Source organism: Panicum virgatum, chromosome 2K (genome assembly GCF_016808335.1).
Source record: "Panicum virgatum strain AP13 chromosome 2K, P.virgatum_v5, whole genome shotgun sequence".
Classification (NCBI taxonomy): Eukaryota; Viridiplantae; Streptophyta; class Magnoliopsida; order Poales; family Poaceae; genus Panicum; species Panicum virgatum.
In genome coordinates this window covers 42,155,116-42,174,894 of record NC_053137.1, presented here as the reverse complement: position 1 = coordinate 42,174,894, position 19,779 = coordinate 42,155,116, and the positions used below count along the sequence as shown (strand labels likewise).

The window sequence follows — 19,779 nt, the reverse complement described above, 5'->3', positions numbered from 1 at the left end:
GAACCCTGGTGTGGAGTGGGAGCAGACGAGCACTCGGGCCGTTGAAAAGGATATTAGTGGTGTGCTAGTGCACGAATTAGGCCCAACTACAGTTACATGGAATACGTAGATGCATGTGCACAACCATGCAACGACACGATTTATCCAATTGTGCGTGTCTCAAATATTGCTTGACCTCTAATAAAAAAAAGTGTTTGAATGCAATGAAAATTCAAGTCAAACACCACGGAAATTTATTTATCTGACATCATAATCTAACTTCTTTTGCTCTCGACAAGAAGCCTAGGTTAATCCAACGGTATGCCGTAATAGACAAATATGTGAATCTGGTCGGGTCAGAATGAAAACAGAGACAAAGGCACTCTACGTGCAGAGTCGCTATGTTACTGTTGTGAGTTTTATTTCCGTCTGCTTTTGTTTGATGGGTCACAAGCCGAACACGCAGAGACAACTGTTGAGCGAGGAGGCCAAGAAAACCGGGTATCTAGTCAGGGATGAGGCCAAGACAACTGTTTTATTCTTAAAAGATGCGGTAGTGCTCCCACCTTATTTTAAAAGAAGAGACTCGCTTATTTTTCCACCTCTGCTACCGCCTTACCGGACATGTGTCCGATATGTGTCGGACACGGATACGGCGCCGAAACATCGCGGATGTGTACCCGTGAGGTATCGGAAAAAGAAAAGAAAATCACGAATAAATGGATACGTGGGCCGGACATGTATGTGCACACTTTTGGGACACGGCCCAGCCCACGAAGCACTTCAGCACCGTATATCTCCCAAACCCCTGACCTAGCCCCCAACAGCCAGCACTCGACGGACGCACGCAGTCGCCCCCCGAGCCCGACCTGGTGCCCGCCCGCCCGAGCGCCGCCGCCCGCGACGAGCCGCCGCCAGCCAGCTTGGAGGAGCGCCAGCTGCAATCTCCGGTGAGTTTCTCCCTTCCCGTTCTCGTTGTCCTCTCTGATTTCCTCCTCCCCGTTCCCGATGGCCCGATCTAGAGCGCCCGCATCAGCACCGCACACACCACACCCGCAGCAGCCGGCCGGCAAGGAGCGCCGACCACCGTAGCAGCAGCACGGGCGCCGCCGCCGGCCGTCCGCTCGCCCACGACGAGTTACCACCTCCAGCACAGCACTCTTCGGCGCATCCTTCCGATGCCGATACGCGTATCTGTGTTTAGTTTCTCCCCAATCATGCGGTCGTCTTATGCTTCTGTATCATTCGCTGCATCGATGGCGCTAGCAGGGCGCCATGGGCGATGTTTCAAAAAAAATGGACGAGCTGGAGATGAAGGTGGAGAAGTATTCGCGGGGGAAGGGTGCTGACCTGAAGGTAATCCATCATGGTGCTCTTACATGTTACAAGTGCTAATCATGCTACTTTAGCGTGAATTTGTCGGCCAGCTATGCTACTACTGTTGCTCCTCTTGAAACTGCGCACTGACTTGTCTGGTTTGGGAATGGCGCCATAGGCTCTGAGGGACAAGAAGTTGAAAGGCCAGCTCGCTGTAAAAGAGAAGCTCTATGGCCAGTCCGCGAAAGCTGCTGCAAAGGCTGAAAAGGTGCCCCTTTTTTCTTGCATGCTTGTGGATTTTCTGCAAAGATGTCTACAAATTTATACTTGGATTGCAAAATATGCAAGTTGGTGTCTCACTAAAAATCTTAGGGGGTCGTTGTGAGCATTAGTTGGATGAGATAAGTGAGTATGATATTGAAAACCTGTGATTTGTTATAGTTTGTTTTTGTACCACCCAACTGATGTTTAGCTGCTTCAAGGGAATCCAGTTTGGATGACCTGATGAAGTGAGTAGTTGCAAATATAGGGTTAGCATTCTAAGTATTATATGAGCCACCGAAACATTACTGGAAAAAAGGACAAAGCCTCAGGAAGATCTATTTGTAGTTTTCTATTCATTGGCCTGAAAGTACTCTTGCTAAGATTAAAACATACTTGCTTTGGAGCACAAATTTTGTTGGCTTAGATCAGCTCCTAGCTCTTAGCAAATTGTCACACCAAATGACTATCATTGTGAATCAAGTCCTAGGGACTCTCTTGCATAACTTAAATTTGTTTGTTAAAACACCAATGTAGAGCTATGATTTTAATTCCTTTTCTGATTTCTGTTACTCCGTTTGCAGTGGCTTATGCCTAGTGAGGAGGGTTTCTTAGAGCCTGACGGTTTGGAGAAGACATATAGATTTCCACAAGAATCGATTGTGAAGGAGGTGGATCTTTTGAGTTCAAGAAAACCATTTGATATGATCTTACCTGGTAAACCTATTAACCAATTTTAGTGTCCTATGAATTTCTGTCAACATAATTTGTCTGTTGCTCTTATCAAGTTCAGTTGCTAACTGTTTGATATTATTGCCTTGTTGATCCTACATGATCCTGTAGAATTAAGAAATCCGCGAATATTTGTATTTAGGCTCGCTGATACTTCTACAAAATACTGTGCCAAATCCTTCATGCATGTCCAGTGCAATTTTTGTTGATCAGAAATCCGTATATTCTATATTGTTCGCTTTCCTTACTATTAACTTTTGTGATTATGATCACTGAGGATTATGGGTTGCTGGCTCTTGTTTTGTGCAGTACTTGGTCCTTATACTATAGAGTACACATCAAATGGCCGCTACATGCTAGTAGGTGGACGAAAAGGCCATCTTGCTATGATGGATATGCTGAATATGGACCTGATCAAGGAATTTCAGGTCAATTCTTTTACTATTGAAACATTTAAACTTCTCCTTGTTTAGTTCACGTTCTCATTCTGCTACTTTGGAAGAGTTGTTTTTTCTTTTAGTGTGGGAGTGATGCTAGAGAAGACTAAAACTATAATGAGTGATAGGAGCAAAAGATAAAGTATCCTAGAAATGACAATTTTTTATGTTGTCATAATTTTGACTAGGAAAATCAATCTTTTCGGTTGTGCGAAGGTGGAGATCAAAGAACTTATAGTTTATATTGGAGTCACTAGCACCATGTTGCACACGATATAAGAATTTGATAGATGCAAATGCAACTAGATCAAGGATCTTGACCCAGTTAGTCAAAGTTATTCGGAACTTCTTTCTGTTATCCTCTACAGGCCAAAAAACATATGCTGGCCTGCTCACACCATTGTGCTTAAGGTGGTCCAGAGAGGTGTGCAACCATAACAAAATAGTAGCAGCCCACCAGCCAGTCCATACCCTTCCTCTGCCTTGTCACATCCATGATGCAGCCTCCCTTGGCCTGACCAGATCAATTCTACACCGCCATTGCTCCCTTCTCTCTTGTGACACTATGTCCTTGCTTCCTTTCTTAGCTCGATAGTGGTACCACCTGGGAGGGAGGGTGGGGAATGGAATGGATGGATATGGAGGTTGAGTCATATCTGAGTATCAAGGTGGTGTTACAATAGTTATGCTTGTCAAGCTCCCCTTTATCACACTGGTAAATTAGTAAGCACTAAACCATCAATCCTGTCTGCTGGGTTAACAATTAACTGGGCAACTTTTAAGAGTTATCAAGATTCAAGATGCAAGTTCTACATGTGATGCAATTAGTAGCTTACGTTTATATATTATGGTTTATTTTTTATTTTTTCATTTCATATACTTTGACTGGTTGCAGCTAAGTTTGGACCAACTTTGATTATTGATTATCATAGTCTAGGCTGTTCATTTTCTTAGAACAGTAGGAGATTATATGAGGCTATTCCTCTATTTTATCATTTGTGTTTTTATGTGGAGCTATGTTTGGCGGCCTTAGGCTAATGGGATGCATCTCTAATTTTTTATCGAAATATTTCCATGCCACACATTTCTGGGTACTTCCACCTGCTTTTAATGATCACAGCTGTTGCTAGATGTCTCTTTTCTTTTTAATGTGCTTCATGCATTACACTCTCTGATCTGGTTTTTATTTCTTCAGGTGAGGGAAACTGTTCGCGATGTGGCATTCTTACATAATGAGCAGATGTATGCAGTCGCTCAAAAAAAGTAAGTTTTTGACTTTGCTTGAACTGTGTAGCGTGTCGTTGTTGCTCAGAGTCTCAGAAATAAGACCATGGTTAAATTTATTGATGAACCAGGCTATAAAATTATTCAAAATTCTGCATTTTCTCAAAGAAATATCTGGAGTCATATTATCTCATGCAAACAACATTTGTGATCAATAAGCCTATTTCTGGGAGCACATTAGACTTCTTGTACATAATCTGAATATTAATGATATCCTGGGGCATATTATATCATGCAATCAGCATTTGTGAACAATAAGCCTATTTCTTGCAGCACATTAGACTTCTGTACATAATCTGAATATTAATGACATGAGGTAGGAACAGCTGAGGATTGCCCTCCGAGTTTGGAGCTCTGACAGCTTTGAATTACTTGTCTGCAACCGTTCATGATTGCTTTACAGAGGCATTTAATGATTCTGTGCATCAAAATGTTTATACTAGACTAGATCAAGCAATGTGTATATGCTTCGTCAATACTTTATTCGTTTGTGACAGTTGTAGAAGGATGTTGTTCTGTGTTTCCTGTGTTATACTGTTAACATTTCATAGTTACTCAGGAATATTTTGAAACAGGTACCCTTACATATATAATCAACATGGTGTGGAAATTCATTGTCTGAAGGTAAAGCACCGTGAATTACTTTTCTTGGAGAATGTTGTTGATAGTTCTGTGGTATTGTTATTTACATTTTGATTTTTCACTTGCTTGTTGGGAAAATTGTAGAAAAAATAGAAAAGAATATAAATATTCCTATTTTCTATGTTCATATTTTTATGATGATCCCACTGAACAGAAAACATGGCACATGAGCTAATTGTGAAGTATATGCTCATTGATTATTAACATATGCACACATCTATATTCAGTATTGCTGGGAAAATTAACAGCACTGCAGATCACGTGCTCTTGGAAAATATGTACCATTGTCTGTGAGATTCACATGTGGCTATGTTCCACTTGTGGGTTCGACTTATAGTGAATGTTCAGTGGTAAAAATACCCTGCATCCAGGAGATTATGTCACTTAATAAACTCAATACCTTTTTGTTTTCCTTTGAAATCCCATTGGGCCTTCAAATGAACTTATTAGATTGAATTCCTTTGGAATATGATGTTGTTTTGCAACCAGCATGAAATTAGTTTGGCAACATAGATTTTGAGAGGTGTTTATCATTTGGTCTTTCCTCAGTGGGTAGATGTGGTATCTTCCTAAGTCCTAACTCAGTGAAGGTGTATTCTTTTGCTAGTCTGATCATTTTTTTTTTCTCCTGTGTTGACAGGAACATGGCAAAGCGTTGAAAGTCCAGTTTCTGACTAAACACTTTCTCTTGGCTTCAATAAACAGCTTTGGGCAGCTCCACTACCAAGATGTGAGCACTGGTGAGATGATTGCAAATTACAGGACAGGTCTGGGGAGAACTGATGTTATGCGGGTCAATCCCTATAATGCTGTCATAGGCCTCGGACATGCTGGTGGCAAAGTTACCATGTGGAAGCCAACAAGTGTGAAACCCCTGGTCACCATGCTGTGCCATCATGGCCCTGTGACTGCTGTTGCATTCGACAGGGGTGGCCATCTTATGGCAACAGCAGGTGTTGACAGGAAGATAAAAATCTGGGACCTGAGAAAGTATGAGGTTATAAAGTCATATCCAGCGCGTGCTCAATCCTTGGATTTCAGCCAGAAGGGGCTACTGGCCTGCAGCAACGGATCTCAAGTAGAGATCTTCAGGGATTTCGGTGGGCATGATTATAGGCTTTACATGAAGCACAGAATGATGAAGGGCTATCAGGTTGGGAAAGTTTTGTTCCGGCCCTACGAAGATATTCTGGGGATTGGGCACTCGATGGGCCTTTCGTCCATCCTTGTTCCAGGATCCGGTGAACCGAACTTTGATACCTTTATTGACAATCCCATGGAGACTACCAAGCAGAAGCGGGAGAAGGAAATTCATGCTCTCCTCGACAAGCTCCCGCCGGACAGTATCATGCTTAATCCAAATGTGATAGCCACTGTAAGAGCTCCGAAGAAGAAAGAGAAGAAGACCAAGAAGGAGATTGAGGAAGAGATGGAAGAGGCTATTGAGGCCGCGAAGAACACTGGGCACAAGAAGAAGACCAAGGGCAGGAGCAAGCCCAGCAAGCGGGCCAAGAAGAAAGAGGAGGAGGTTTTCAGAGCCAAGAGGCCCTTCTTGGAGCAATCAAAGGAGGTGGACGGACGACCTGGCAAGAAGCAGCGGATAGGCGAAGGGGTGGAACTCCCAAAAGCCTTGCAGCGGTTTTCCAAGAAGCCGCAATCATGATCATGGTAACACAAAGAGCTGGGGTTTCACTGTGGTTTGTAACCTTTATCAATTAGCCGGCCAATATGTAAAATTTCTGCGTGAGGAATTGGTGCACAAGATTGCGCCAAAATTTTGTACTAAACCGTGGGCATTCCTACTGACGAGAATTTGAACTTTGATGCTCCCTCGGTCTGAAACGGCCGCCTTCCATGATGTATATGCAAAGATATATATATCTCGCTGCTTGCTCCGCAGTCCGCACGGTCGCCGCCCAGCCCGGGAACTGTTTTGCTGCGGCTTCAACTTGGCCCAGGCGGGCGTGCAGGAGCAGCAGACTGGAACCTCCCCCCCGGCGGCGTTTGGTTGGTGGGCGCGTTGTATCGGTGTATCGTGTGCGCGTACAGCGTGCCGTTTCCAACTCCCTTAAATCAAGTAATCAACGGTTTTTAGGTCGAGTAATCCATTCATTTTAATTTTTTTAGGTCAGATAAAATTGACGGCAATGTCACCGAGAAGTTGTCGGTCCATTCAGGCTGGGCCGCCCGAAAATCGGCGGATCCCAGCCCACAGCGGCCCTCGCCTCGGGCCTTTTTTTCATTTTTATATTTTTTAAAAAATAAAATTTCAAAAATATATGCTGAATAGAGAAATTTTTAAAAATGGGTGCTTGTTGCCCCCCTAACCCATCCAGTTGGCGACAGAACCTAAATGTAAAAAAAAAGGTCCTGGTGCACAGGGCGCATTAAACAGTAAACTTATAAAATCGATATAAAATTGTAAAAAAATCGGAAAAAATACAAACTCAACTGTTCTGCATTCTATGAAATAATATCTACAACTTTTGTTACATAAACTTTTTCATTTGCTCGATGGCGTCAGGCGACTGCTCTAGTGTGGCTGCCGGCTGGCATTTTCCTGCTAACGCCACCGTGTTCTGGATCGAGGCTATAGGCTCCCATGGCAATCCAATCCGGGTCAGGATCAGCGACCATCAGGCTGCCTGCAGCTGACCGGCGGGCCGCCGCCGGTGAGGGGAGTAGTGAATCAAGCCCAGCGATCACCGTGGGTCCCTCCCTGGCTGGCTATGCTGGACGCAGCGTCTGAGAATCGAATATGGAGTGCACGATTTGGTTTGGCTGTCCGCTCTGCTAGCTGCTAGCGCTCTCCTATTGAGGAGTGAATCGTGTAACCAAGATGGAAGCATGACTAATTGTTCAAAAAAGATGGAAGCATGACAGTAGAGAAGCTTCAGAACAACGCCCGGACACAATTAACGAATCCTTTTACATATTTACATGAGCGGAAATTGAGATCTCCATCTCCCTTGTCAAAAAAGAAGAAGAAGCAGCAGCAGCTCAGATGACTCGCTCAGCAAGGCGCTCTAAGGCCACATGACGTCGACCGCGATCCTGGACACGGCGAGGTCCTCGAACGACTCCTCCTTCCTCCCCTGCTGCTTCTCCTCCGGGCGCGCCCTCCGCCCCGGCGCCGGCGCCTCCGTCACGGTGGGGCGGAACTCCCCCAGGCCGAGACGGCCTCCGCCCGTGATGTAGCGGTCGGCCGCCAGCACGCTGGCGCTCTCCCCGCCCAGCAGCTCCGACAGCAGCAGCACGATGGACGCCATGGGCGACCTGCGCGGCACCAACCAACGATCACACGAGGTGCTGGAAACTAGCAGTGGCGGCAGCAGCAGCAGCTTGGAAACGTGTGGCGCTTACGCGGCGGATGGCTGGGAAGGGGGCACGGAGCCGGGATATTTAAGCATGGCGCGCCCCTGCCGCTGCTTAGCGGACGCCGGACGGTGGGCGGCGCGTGGTTTTCGACGGGGCGGCGCGCCATGAATGGGCAGCCGGCAGCCGACCGGTCCTGCCTGTTGGATTGGATGGATGGCCGCCGGGTTTGGGGAGAAACAGCATGCCGAGCACCCGGGATTGAGGCTGTGGCGGGGCCACGGCGTCAACTTGCATGACGGACAACTCTGGCTCGCCGCGGTGCCGTGCAGCCCGTGTGGGGGTGCCAGCGGGGCGTGCCGCGAGGCCCGTCAATGTGAGCGTGACTGATGTTTCGTGTTTGTCCCCAGTCCAAACCCCCAGTTTTTTTTCTTTTTTTTTGAAAGGCCCCAGTACTTCTTTCTTCTGGATGATTTTTTTTTTAAAAAAAGTTAAGAACCAGGCCGGCCGTAAATTTGGCCGGCCATACGGCCACCTCGATTCAGAAAGTTGACCGATACTGTGGCACATTTTTTTATTCTATTAGATATACAATTTTGCTTTTTCCTTTTCCCGCACAGCGGCACCTTTTCTTCCGATGCCGTCAGCTGCCCAGTTCCTCCCGCCCAAGCCCTGCATATTTTCCTACATCACCCACCTGATTCACCAAAGCTGCTTAAAAAAATGGCACAAGCATCATTCGATTAACTAGCAAACAGAAAGCATTCATCAGGCATATCATTCATCATCAGGTATGTGGTTTAGGCAAACATCATCATCAGCCATCTTAATTAGAACACAAATGTCAGGCAACGGACAAAAGTCATCAAACAGTTCTGAACACAACATCAAACCCATGGAAAAAAAAGAACACATAAATGGCATGCATCATCATGCGTCTTAGAGCATAGTTTTCAGGTCTGCAAAAGTTCTATATCTATCTATCTACAATTTTTCATCTGTAGAACTATCTGAATTAGAACTGCAAAATGTATTCAAATATGTACTCCCCAACTGTTAAATATATCTGCTTCTCCTCAAAATACCTTCCGGTCTGCATCATGTTCAATACTCCCGTGACCTACAATGTAATAACCAAAAGCACAAAATCATAGAACATTTAACTATGTAAAGTAATGAAGGTAAAAAAATCCCCTAATTAGTAGGATGAAGAATTATTGCTTGTCTTATCATTGCTGGTAGTTGTATCACCTGAAGATAGCCACTAAAAACATGTATGATAAATTATGATTGATAGGCACATTCTTGTAACCACATTAGCACCTCAATATATATACTTGTGTATACTAGGCCGTACATTCCTGTAGCAGTTTATATAGAGGCAAAAAAAAGAACAATATATATAAACCTCTGTATTGTTCCATGATTGGAGTACCAATCGATCGATCTTTTGGTTTCAATCATCAGTTGTGTGTATATATTAAACAAATAAAACTTACAGCAGGTAATCATACTAAATAATTTGACGACCACCGAATCAACCGACGATGTTGGAATCGAGAATTCGAGATCAGTAGTCCATGGATCCGAAGTCCGGCTCCGGCGGCCTGGGCAGCATGATGAGGGTGTCGGCCCTGACGGATCGCTGGCGCTGCACGCCGCGCATGGCGTTCTTGGCGAACCTGGAGACGAGGAGGGTGGTCTTGAAGCGGCTGGTGGAGGCCCCCGACGCGTCGGCCTCGTCGGCCTGCTCCATCTCCTCCTCCTCCCGGCGGCGCTGCTCCGCGGCCTTGCGCTTGAGGTGCCTCCTCCAGGCGGCCTGTATGAAGCAGGAGGCCCAGGTCCGCCACTGCTGCGAGTAGAACCTGAAGGTCTGTTGCAGCTGCTTGCTGTGCAGGCGGCGGAACTGGCCGGCGACGAACTTGAGCTCCTCGGCGCGGAGGGCGAAGGCCTCGACCTCGGAGATGGCCCTGACGGTGCGCGTGGAGAGCGGGAAGTTGGCGGCGGCCTTGGGGTCGAGCGCCCAGGTGAGCAGCTCCTCGCCGCAGAAGTCCCCCTCCTTGAGCAGGCCCCGGTTGTAGAAGCCCGTCCGCCCGCCGTCGGTGGTGGAGCTCTCGAGGCGCCCCCGGATGATGAAGAGCATCTCGTCGACGGGGTCCCCCTCCCGCACGATGTAGGTGGACTCGGTGCAGAGGCTGGGCTTGAGGCGCTCGCAGATGGCGTCGAGGAGGCGCTCGTCCATGTTGGCGAAGAGCGGGACGCGGCGGACGAGGCGGAGGCAGAGGTGGCGCTTGACGTCGCGGCGGAGGTCCTTGGGCAGGCCGCGCACGAGGCTGTCCTCGTCGACGCCGCGCGTCTCGAGCCACTTGTACTGGTTGTGCCGCCAGACGCGGTCGCGGAGGTCGTCGGGGAGCACGCGGTGGTGCATCCACTGCTCCGAGTCCCGGCGCTTGAGGCGCATCTCCTCGAGGCGGAGCGTCATGGACTGGAGGTAGGTCTGCATGTTGCCGATGAGGAGCGCCATGAGGATGAGGCCGACGAGGGCGAGGGTGATGGAGAAGAGCTGCTCCCCCTTGTAGTGCGTCGTCTCCAGGCCCTGCCCGATGGTGCTCAGGTTCTGGAGGCCCCACCACAGGCAGAAGAGTATCTTGGCGGTGAGGTTCTCGGTGGAGTAGACGCCGGACTGGATCGCCGTCGTGTAGATGCCGTAGGGGAACCCCGTGCCGGTGCGGTCCACGGGGGCGCACTCCTGCTGCAGCACCTGCCGGATCATGGTGCGCCACTCGAGGAACCCCGACTGCCCCTGGGTGCCGCCGCCGCAGTACATGTAGGTGCGGCACTGGTGGAAGTTGAGGTTCAGGCACTTGTCGCGCCAGCAGTCGTCCAGGCGCTCGATGGCCAGCAGGTACCAGAAAGCGCCGACCATGTGGCTGGCCAGCATGTAGAGGAGCAGGTAGAAGGCGGCGCCGCCGAAGGCCGTCTCGGCGAACACGCCGGCGGTGCGCTTGAGCTCCGACGTGATGGGGTAGAAGCGCACCAGCCGGGGAACGTACTGCGCCAGCACCGTGAAGAGCAGCGCGTTCTTGGTGGGCAGCAGGTCCGCGCCCTTGGGCCGGTTGAGGAAGTTCCAGATGGACACCTGCGGCAGCGGCAGCACGGCCAGGAGGTCGACGGCGAAGAAGCGGCGGAGGTAGCGGCGCGCGATGGCGGCCGAGTCGATCACCAGCTCGCCGCGCCCGAACACGCGCGACGACGGCGCGATGTAGGCCGTCCGGAACTGCAGCGCGATGCGGGAGAGGTAGAAGGCGTCCACGGCGGTGCGCACCACGGTGGCCACCGTGGCGAGGCTGCGGTCGAAGCCGATGCAGGTGTTCTTGTCCGTGTACTTGACGGCGAGCAGGTAGAGGAAGAGCGGGTCGATGGCCACGGAGACGATGCACGCGAAGACGAAGGCGCGGTTCATGCGCGCCAGGAACGCGTCCTGCGGGTCGAACACCTTCTGGGACATCTTCCGGAAGTCCTCCTGGAAGACGAGCCCGATGCTCTTGAGCCGCTCCGACCGGTTCATCACGCCCGTCGCCACGCGCACCGACCGCGCCCGGAACTTGGCCGCCGCCGCGGTCGGGTTGCCGGAGAAGTAGCTGTCCATGTGGAACCCGCCGTGGCCGTGGCCGTGCCCGCCGTGCTCCATGACGGCCCGCGCCGCGGGGGCGCTCGCCTCCTCCTCCTCCTCCTTCTCGAGCCTCACGAACTTGCCCTTGCGCCCGTTGACGAACTGCGTCCGGTAGGCGCAGCCGAACATCTTCCTGCTCCCGCGCTACGGGACATCATCCGAGGATCGATCCACACCTTGGGAGATGGATGATCAATGCCGCTGTGGCCGGAGCGGGATTCCTTTCGATCAATCTTGCAGATCGACACAGTTGCATGCGATGCGATGCGAACTCTCTCGCTCGATCTCGCAGACGATTATTGCATCGCGTCCTCCGACTCTCTCGCGCGTAGGATCGGAGGAGGGAGGCGAAAGCCGGGAGCGGAAGTAGCGGCGGCTAATTAATGGACGCGACCGAGGCCCTCAGGAAGCTACACGTGGCGCCGCATGCCGATTGCCGACGCTCGCGGTCGCCATTGCCCCCAATCGGGGCGGGAGTGGCAACTTCTTCTTGTGTGTTGAAGTGTTGGGCTTCCGGCTACCTGTTGGGCCGGGCCAGGCCAAATAAAACCACACGCTTTTTGGAGACGAGGTAACGTGCGAATAAAATTACGGCTGGCCATGGTGAATTCATTATTTTTTTCTGCCGACTAAGCTAATTTCTAAATGCGTGAAAGGCGCATGGAAACCAAGTATTTGTCACGATTCTAGAAAATTGTTTTATGCGGCTTGTACAAGAACCGTGGAAGATAGTAATTTACTATCATATACATGAATGTTTCGGTGCCAAAAATGGCCTCGTCCCTGCGAACTAAGCCTAGCTCAGCTATAGGTTTTTTTACGGCGGAGCATGTCTGCGTCTTTGACATGGGTGCTCGTAGTTTCTGAATTTATTCAAGAATTCAACTGGTGTTACTTTTTAGCAGTAGGTGACGACGTGCTTATCGAGAGCGTGATGACTATGATGATTTTATCAATCTTGAGGGTCTGCAAGCTGAGACTCTCAAATGTGCTTGTAGAGATAGGGTTGCATACCTGAACATTTGCATATGTATCATGTTTTGCAAAAAAAGAAATATCCTCATATCTAACATGGTTACTCTCATGGGTGGGAATGCCATGACAAAGAGGTCTTCCAACTGTATGCAGGAGGCGACACATTGTGCAATATAGTACCTTCTTACAATCAGTAGGCATGTAACGCTACCATGTTGGTCATGCTGACTATCAAAATGGTACAGCCTGTGTTACACAAGAGCCATGGAGACAACGTACATCTCGATAGGTGAATAGTCGATCCACATCTCCAGCGATATCACTACTGCAAAATGGTCCATTCCCAACACCTCATGATGGGTTCAACGTAATGCGATGACCACTCTATTATTTCCCTCTCCCTCTCACCACTCCTCTAGTTCTGTCTCACCCCGCCGCTCCTTCCCTCCCCTCCTCCTCTGTTCCTCGCTCCCATGCCGTCGCAACTCCCCCACTGCTCCTCCCACGCTGCCGCTCCTCCCCCCACCACTCCTCCCTTCCATCGCCTGTCTCTCCTCTGATCCCTTCCCTGGTTTGCCTTCCCGCTCCCACCTCCCCAACCCTGCCGCAGTCTGTCGGCATGCAGGTCGTGACAGCAGGCAGGACCGGCGGTGGTCGGAGAGGAGCCACGGCGGTACGCGGGTAGGCTGGTGGGGTCACAGCGGCGTGCGAGCCGTCGGAGCTCGGGGCCAGCGCATGGGGCGCCACCAGAAGTTTTTTTCCCTTTTGTTTTAATCGCCAGTACCGCCGGTTGTGCACTCGGTGATGATGAGTTGCCTCATCACTGTTGACCTTAATCCAACGGGTACCCAAACCGGCGGTGATGCCGATTTAGACTCAACGGTGATAGGGTCTGCCGTAGTAGCCTATAGTTTCAGATCTCCGGCAACAGTGGTCTTTTGTTACAACCCCTTCAGCATTATTGGCTGGCCACATGACGATCTGGAGCAGTGACGGGGTCCTTCATTCTGAACATATCAATTGTAACCTAGGATCAACGGCCTTCACATCCAGGTTAGAATCGAACCCTGTCCATCCGGCAGAGACCCATCCAAACAAGCGGAGACAAAGCTGCCACCCATGACCCACCGCACGCTCTCCTTTGTCCTTCTTCCCCCAAAATTTTTATCTTCACCCACAAAACCAATGCGTGCACCTTTGCCGTCTCCATCCCCAACCCAGCACGTACGATCCAACAGCAAAGCTCCGTTTCACCGGTCCGCGCCCCGGCACAGCTCGGCGACGACGGCAACGTTGGCAGCCACCCGTGCAAACCGCGTACCACCGCCCGCGCCTCGTTTGTCGCCCAGTCCTCATTCCGTACGCACTAACGCCCACCAGCTATATATAGACGCGATCGACATTGTAACACCCAGGGGTTACTACGAAATTAGTAAAACCTAAATGTGCTTAACCAAAACTAATTGGCTTGACTGTCTGCTGCTCGTCGTCGCCGTGGTCAAGTTGGCCACGAACGCCGCCCGTACGTGTTGCGCGCGACGTGTGTCCCGTGCCCATGCCGTGCCCATCCCGCCGCACCCTTATCCCTTCACCCAGGTGCCTCACTCCCTCCTCTCCTTCCCAGACCACGCCGGCCTCTCTTGCTCGCGCCCGAGCTCCACCATCGGCTGCCATGGCCACCGAGATCCACTTGGCAGTGAAATCCCACTTCCGGTCATCATCTTCGACAACCAAAGGCTAGAATCGACTTTCCTCGACTCGCTGAAGCTCATGCTCTCCTCGTTCCAGCGCGTTCCGCAAGTTTCCGCGCTCGTTCCTGAGCCATGCCGCCGCCGGCATGCTGCTGCTCGCCGCGAGCCGCGTGCACGCGCCCTTGTGCTGTGCCGCCGAGCGCCCTCACTCCGCCCGGCCTTGCTGAATCCTTCCATGGCCGCACCATCGTCCTCCCTCGCTGGAGCGCCGCCGCACGCCGCCATCACCGCCGCCGAGGTGCTGCTACCGCCGCCGGCGCCTCTCCGATCGCCCCCAACCCCAACCAAGCCCACCTACAGGTAGTCCTCGTCGCCGTCATGCTCCTCCACCCGTCCCTCGCCGCCAGCAAGCCCTCCCATGGCCGGAATTGCCGTTCCCCTTTCTCCCCTGCTTCAAAATCGCGACCAGGGACCTTGTGCGACAATTGAAACAAGTTCAGGGGCCTATCTGCACAACCGTGGACTCGTATGAATAGTGCTGCGAAGGGTTATTTTGCAATAAATTGGCTGAAACTTTGAAAAATCATAGTAAATCATAGAAAAATCAGAAAAATGCAAACTAAAATTTGTTGGATTCCTTGTTCTAAGATCTACAACTTTTATTACAAGTTGATCTTTAGTTTCTAAATAGTTTTTCTCTAGTTTAAATATTAGTTTAAGTGGCTGTAAACTTTGAAAATGCATAGTAAATCATGGAAAAATCATAAAATATAAAATAAAGATGTTTTGGAATCCTTGTGATTAGATATATTCAATAAACCTATAATATGACATGTTTTGGTAGAGAAATATTGTCCTAGAATATTATCCATGTTTGTTAGGGATAAAATCATATATGTAGTTATGTTGCTCCTTTTGCTATGAAATTTTTATGGTAGGTTATTCATGTGATGTATGTTCTGTGGTAAAAATTTCAGAATTATTGATGCATGCATGACTGAGTTATTGATTTAAGTTGGATAGTGCTTAATAAATTATTATGAACAATAGAGAGGTGTAAAAATAGAAAATGTGCTAAACTTGTTTAATGTCTAGTAAATTATAGTTTGAACCATATGTGACGAAACTTATTTTATTATGCTCCTCACAACTAGATATGTGCTTTGGGTAGATAATATGACATGTTTTAGTTTAATGTTTTGTTGGAAATCAATAATTGCTTGTTAATGCTTTATGTGGATAATTTGTAATAATTCCTTAAATGAAGTTGTAACCATTCAAATGCTTTAGAAATTTCATGGTAAACTAGTGATAATGTTTGTAGTTTAAGGTAAGAATTTCATATCCCGAGTTACTATTTTACCACATAATAGGCTTGTTTAATATTAAGAACATGGATATTAGGTTTAGAAGAAAATAAACATTTGTTTTGTACATATGATGTCATGATTGGTGATTAGTCATCGGAGCTAGCTTTCATGAGCTGTCTAACAAAATTTTGAAACACTTTAATTACCTCTGACCTGTTGGTTGTATGAAGTGCTTGTGTGTTAAGCTAGTGTAGGGTTGATGCAACTATTGATAAGCATCTCTCTGTATGTTGCCTGTGTCTGCTCTCTAGTTGTGCAAACTTCTTTATAAATACTATACTGAATGGTAAATTCAGTTATTAAATTCTTGTTCATGTATAAATCATGTTAAATCTGATATATCAGAAGGTGGTTTGTCTTTATTTACCTTGCTTATGCTTGCTCGCTTGTTACATCAAGTTCTAGTTTAATCCTTCTTGCTTTATCGTATTGCTTGGCTTTTCTAAATAAATTTAGTAATGCTTTCTAGAAGGAAATACTTCAGGCTAAAATAAATTAAATGAACTCTAGTATTTCAGCACCAACCCAATTGTCTTTTGAGTTTGTTTGTCGTGTTTACTCGATAAATGATTGCCAGTCATGTCTTTCTTTTAATCGTATCGCATTATATGGCATTATGCTCGTGCCCATGTAATCGTGACATTGTGCCAGCCTCGCTTGTCCTTTTTGCTGTATCATCTACTACACTGCCATGCATTCAGACATCCGCATTGGTGCATCTCATCTAGGTACGCTAGATGTACAACGCATGGAGGTGAAGCACATGATTTTGGAGCCGAGTCAGAAGACGGTGAATGGTGGACACATCTAGAAGATGGATGAATGGATCCCGATGTGCATGACCCAAAGGAAGGTACTTGCCAAGCGAGTATCATCTAACTAACACTGACTTAGTGTTAATCCCAGGCAAGCCTCGGTGCATGTCCTATTATTTTAAATTATGACTCACTATATATATTATTACTTGTGCAGTACGGTTGAAGAGTTGTTTGGAACCCTAGTTGCATGATCCCTAGGTTTCCTTGAGTTATACTAGTATGTATAGGACGATAGAAATGCTATGCTTAATGGTTCCCGGTAGAAGTCGAGTGATTTCTTGTCACTCGTGAGATATAAGATGTTTAGAAGTCGAGTAATTTCCGGTTACTCGCGAGATTTATAGTTATCTTTATATTCCAGTATATGAGATATGGAATACAATATGGAATGAATGGAAATTTGAGACCGGACGGGAGAATGATGATGAGATATATGTATGGCAGCAGGACTGGGTTTCTGGTGTCTTAGCCTCGTCTGTGTCGACTGAGGACCGTACCGTTGTTGGCCCTGCTGATCATGTTTGAACTGTACTAACTGCATGCCGGGAGTAGGAGGTAGTCGAAACTGGTAAGCCTAGTACTGTCTTGTTTCGAAAGTACAGAACCTCATCACGACCCCTTAGAGCGAGTCGGGTAGTCGCGGAGAATTGAGAAGCATATGTTTACTTTTGGTGGTCTCTCGTTGAGCCCGGCTGACTATATGTAGGTGGGGCGGTTCTGTAGTTCGAAGTGGGGAGGGAAATGATTGGTCCGTATGATCCGACGGGGCTAATACGTGCCGTGTTGGTTAGGTTCACCTTGCAAGGTTAAATCGGATCGATTCGCCGTCAGTCGCTTTCGGACATGAGCACCTTGATCTTCGAGTCACATCGTAGTAAGGAAATGAAACGAAATGATATGATATACGTTGATGTTATTTAATCAATTATGTTTCCACATTGATTGTTATAGATATACAAATCATAGATGTGTAGCAAATTTATAGCTATAATCTGGAGCTAAAATTTTGAAATTAAGGATCTACTTTTAGATGCTTTTCTGCAAAACAAACTACCGGCCAGAAAATCCTTGCATGTCTAGATATGTGGGCTAAGTATACCCATAGACGGGTAAGTCTTGCTGAGTATTAGTATACTCAGGGTTTGTTGTTTACCCTGTTTCAGGTATAGAAGCTAACCAGGATTCGCATCAGTGGACTCGATGTGACGTGCTCACGTGTTAATAGTTATTGTTTTGTTTTATTGGTTCTCCATAAAATTTCCTTTTCTCAGGTCATATTCTCTTCCGCTGCTGTCATTTATTTTATGTAAATTCTAAATTTAGAATTGTTTTTGTAAATTTTTATGTTATCTATTTTTGTGAAATTATATCATGCCGGTACCGTCTGCGCCCGCCGTTATGCGAGACTTCTGGTGTGTTTCGGTCGGCGTGTGGGTTGGAAACAGGCTGTCAGGTTATACTTAATTAAGCTAATGCGCCTGATGTGTTCAAATGATGACCATTACGTTTAATTAAGCCGTTTAACTTTGCGGTTCTGTCACAACATCTCCACCTACAAAAGCTAACTTGCTTGGTGCGCTAGATCTCAGGTAGCTAAGCTAGCCATGAACACGGCCGGCACCATCGTCCCCATGGCGAGATTCCCCAGCCGCAGGATTAACACCACTGCTGCCGTTGGCCGGAGGAGCTGGTGCAAGGGGATGGCGGCGGCGGCGGCGGCGGCGGCGGCGGCAGGGACGACGGCGTCGGCGAGGTCAAGTCTCTGCTCGGAGACCAGAATGAGCGACTACTACAAGTTGCTGTCGCTGGAGCACCGGGCGGACGTAGGCCCGGCGGACATCAAGCGCGCATACCGGCGGCTGGCGCTGCGGTGCCACCCCGACGTGTACCCGCCGTCGCGGCGCGCCGAGTCCACGGAGCTCTTCCTCGAGCTGCGGCGCGCGTACGAGACGTTCTCCGACCCGGCGCGGAAGGCCCGGTACGACGCCGGCATGAGGGCTGGCGGCGGGGGCGCGTTGAGGCGCGGCGCTGGTGTCGCGAGGGACGTTTGGGAGTCCCAGCTCTGCGTGCTGCGCGCGCGCTCCGATTAACGCCACGGAGCGAGGAGTGGCCAGCGGCTGGTCTGATGGGCGGCACGCATGACAACGTGCGAGAACTCTCGCGAGAGATACACATCGAGGTGTCCTGCTTCGTAGATCCGCGTTCTAACTCATTCTTTCGTTCTGGGCTGTGCAATTGAATTTTGTAAAGTGACAAGTCGTAATAAATAAAAGAGTAAAGTCCATTTTTGGCCATCCAACTCTTGCCGAAGTTTGATTTTGGCCATCCAACTCCAAAACCGGGTAGCCTTGACTATCCAACTCTCAAAACTGGTCACATTTGGCCATCCTGGTGGTTTTGAGTGTGGTTTTGCTGACGTGGACGCCACATGGCTATGGAGCCCCCCTGTCAGCCCTCCTCTCCCCTTCTCTCTCTTTCTTCTCTTCTCTCCCCCTTCTCTCTCTTTCTTCTCTCCTCTCCCTCTCCCTCACCCTCCCCTGTTCTGTGCCGCGGCAGAGGCCGCCGGCACAGGTGGCCGGCGATGCCTGATGGCCAGGCCACGCCAAGGACGACGCCCCGACCAGCCTGCGCCCGCCACCGCCCCGTCCCATCGCCTCGGCCACATCTCGGCCATGCGCGAGCCCTCCCGGCGCGCCGCACGCGGCCTTGCCGGCCACCACGACGAGCGTTGCGCCCTTCACCCCGCGCCCTCCCCTACCCAGCTCTCCCCTCCCTCGCTTCGCGTCGACGCCTCCCGCTTCCCTCTTCCCTCCCAGAGCCAAGCCGAGCTCCTCTCGGAGCCCAGAACGGCGCCGCTGCCCGCTAGGCTGCCGCGAGAGTAGTGTCCGGCCAGCGAGTGAGCGCGGCCCGTGGCGCAGCACCCACGCTCACGGCGCACGCGCGGCGCGACGCCGCGACGGCTTGGCGCGACGGTCGGCGGGGGTAGGCGGCCAGGAGGCTAGTGGAGCTGGCCAAGGGCACGGTGAAGCTCACCGGCCAAGCTCAGCGTGGGGAGCGGCGGCGAGGAGGTGGGTCGACGACGTCCGGCGGCGGTGGCGATGGAGCTCCGCTGAGGACGACCTGCGGTAGGGGAATCGACTGGGTGAGGACTGGAATCGGGCGAGGAGAGGACGGGGAAGCTCCCTGCGCAAGAAATTGAAGGGAACCTCACCGGAGACAACGAATTGAGGGCGGCCGGCGGTGGGGGAGAAGGTTGCGCCGCCACCGCCCCCTGCTCTCCCGGGA

At 49.6% G+C, this 19,779-nt stretch overlaps 4 protein-coding genes across 5 annotated transcripts; 2 read left to right on the top strand and 2 right to left on the bottom strand.

The window, feature by feature from the left end:
* Positions 1-808: 808 nt before the first annotated feature.
* On the top strand, positions 809-6,514 carry LOC120677840 (probable U3 small nucleolar RNA-associated protein 7). Of its 2 annotated transcripts, none has more exons than XM_039959047.1 (8): positions 809-929; positions 1,249-1,335; positions 1,475-1,564; positions 2,142-2,274; positions 2,599-2,717; positions 3,922-3,989; positions 4,586-4,634; positions 5,293-6,514. In XM_039959047.1, exons 2-8 carry the CDS (start codon positions 1,255-1,257, stop codon positions 6,313-6,315), a joined length of 1,563 nt encoding a protein of 520 aa, XP_039814981.1. In that variant the 5' UTR covers positions 809-929; positions 1,249-1,254; the 3' UTR covers positions 6,316-6,514. The 2 variants fall into 2 exon arrangements, with proteins under 2 accessions (XP_039814981.1, XP_039814986.1); XM_039959052.1 differs by having other exon boundaries at positions 1,246-1,335; positions 5,293-6,315.
* A 967-nt stretch (positions 6,515-7,481) lies between these two features.
* Positions 7,482-8,247, bottom strand: LOC120677832. The gene is made up of 2 exons (XM_039959038.1): positions 8,016-8,247; positions 7,482-7,928 (listed from the first exon to the last, which is right to left on the bottom strand). Exons 1-2 carry the CDS (start codon positions 8,060-8,062, stop codon positions 7,679-7,681), a joined length of 297 nt encoding a protein of 98 aa, XP_039814972.1. The 5' UTR covers positions 8,063-8,247; the 3' UTR covers positions 7,482-7,678.
* A 1,119-nt stretch (positions 8,248-9,366) lies between these two features.
* LOC120677823 (putative cyclic nucleotide-gated ion channel 7) lies at positions 9,367-11,990 on the bottom strand. The gene has a single exon (XM_039959029.1). The coding sequence runs from the start codon at positions 11,767-11,769 to the stop codon at positions 9,538-9,540; it is 2,232 nt and encodes a 743-aa protein (XP_039814963.1). The 5' UTR covers positions 11,770-11,990; the 3' UTR covers positions 9,367-9,537.
* A 2,142-nt stretch (positions 11,991-14,132) lies between these two features.
* On the top strand, positions 14,133-18,793 carry LOC120677813 (chaperone protein dnaJ 20, chloroplastic-like). The gene is made up of 3 exons (XM_039959018.1): positions 14,133-14,666; positions 16,405-16,529; positions 17,658-18,793. The coding sequence occupies exon 3, from the start codon at positions 18,099-18,101 to the stop codon at positions 18,582-18,584; it is 486 nt and encodes a 161-aa protein (XP_039814952.1). The 5' UTR covers positions 14,133-14,666; positions 16,405-16,529; positions 17,658-18,098; the 3' UTR covers positions 18,585-18,793.
* The last annotated feature ends 986 nt before the right edge of the window (positions 18,794-19,779 follow it).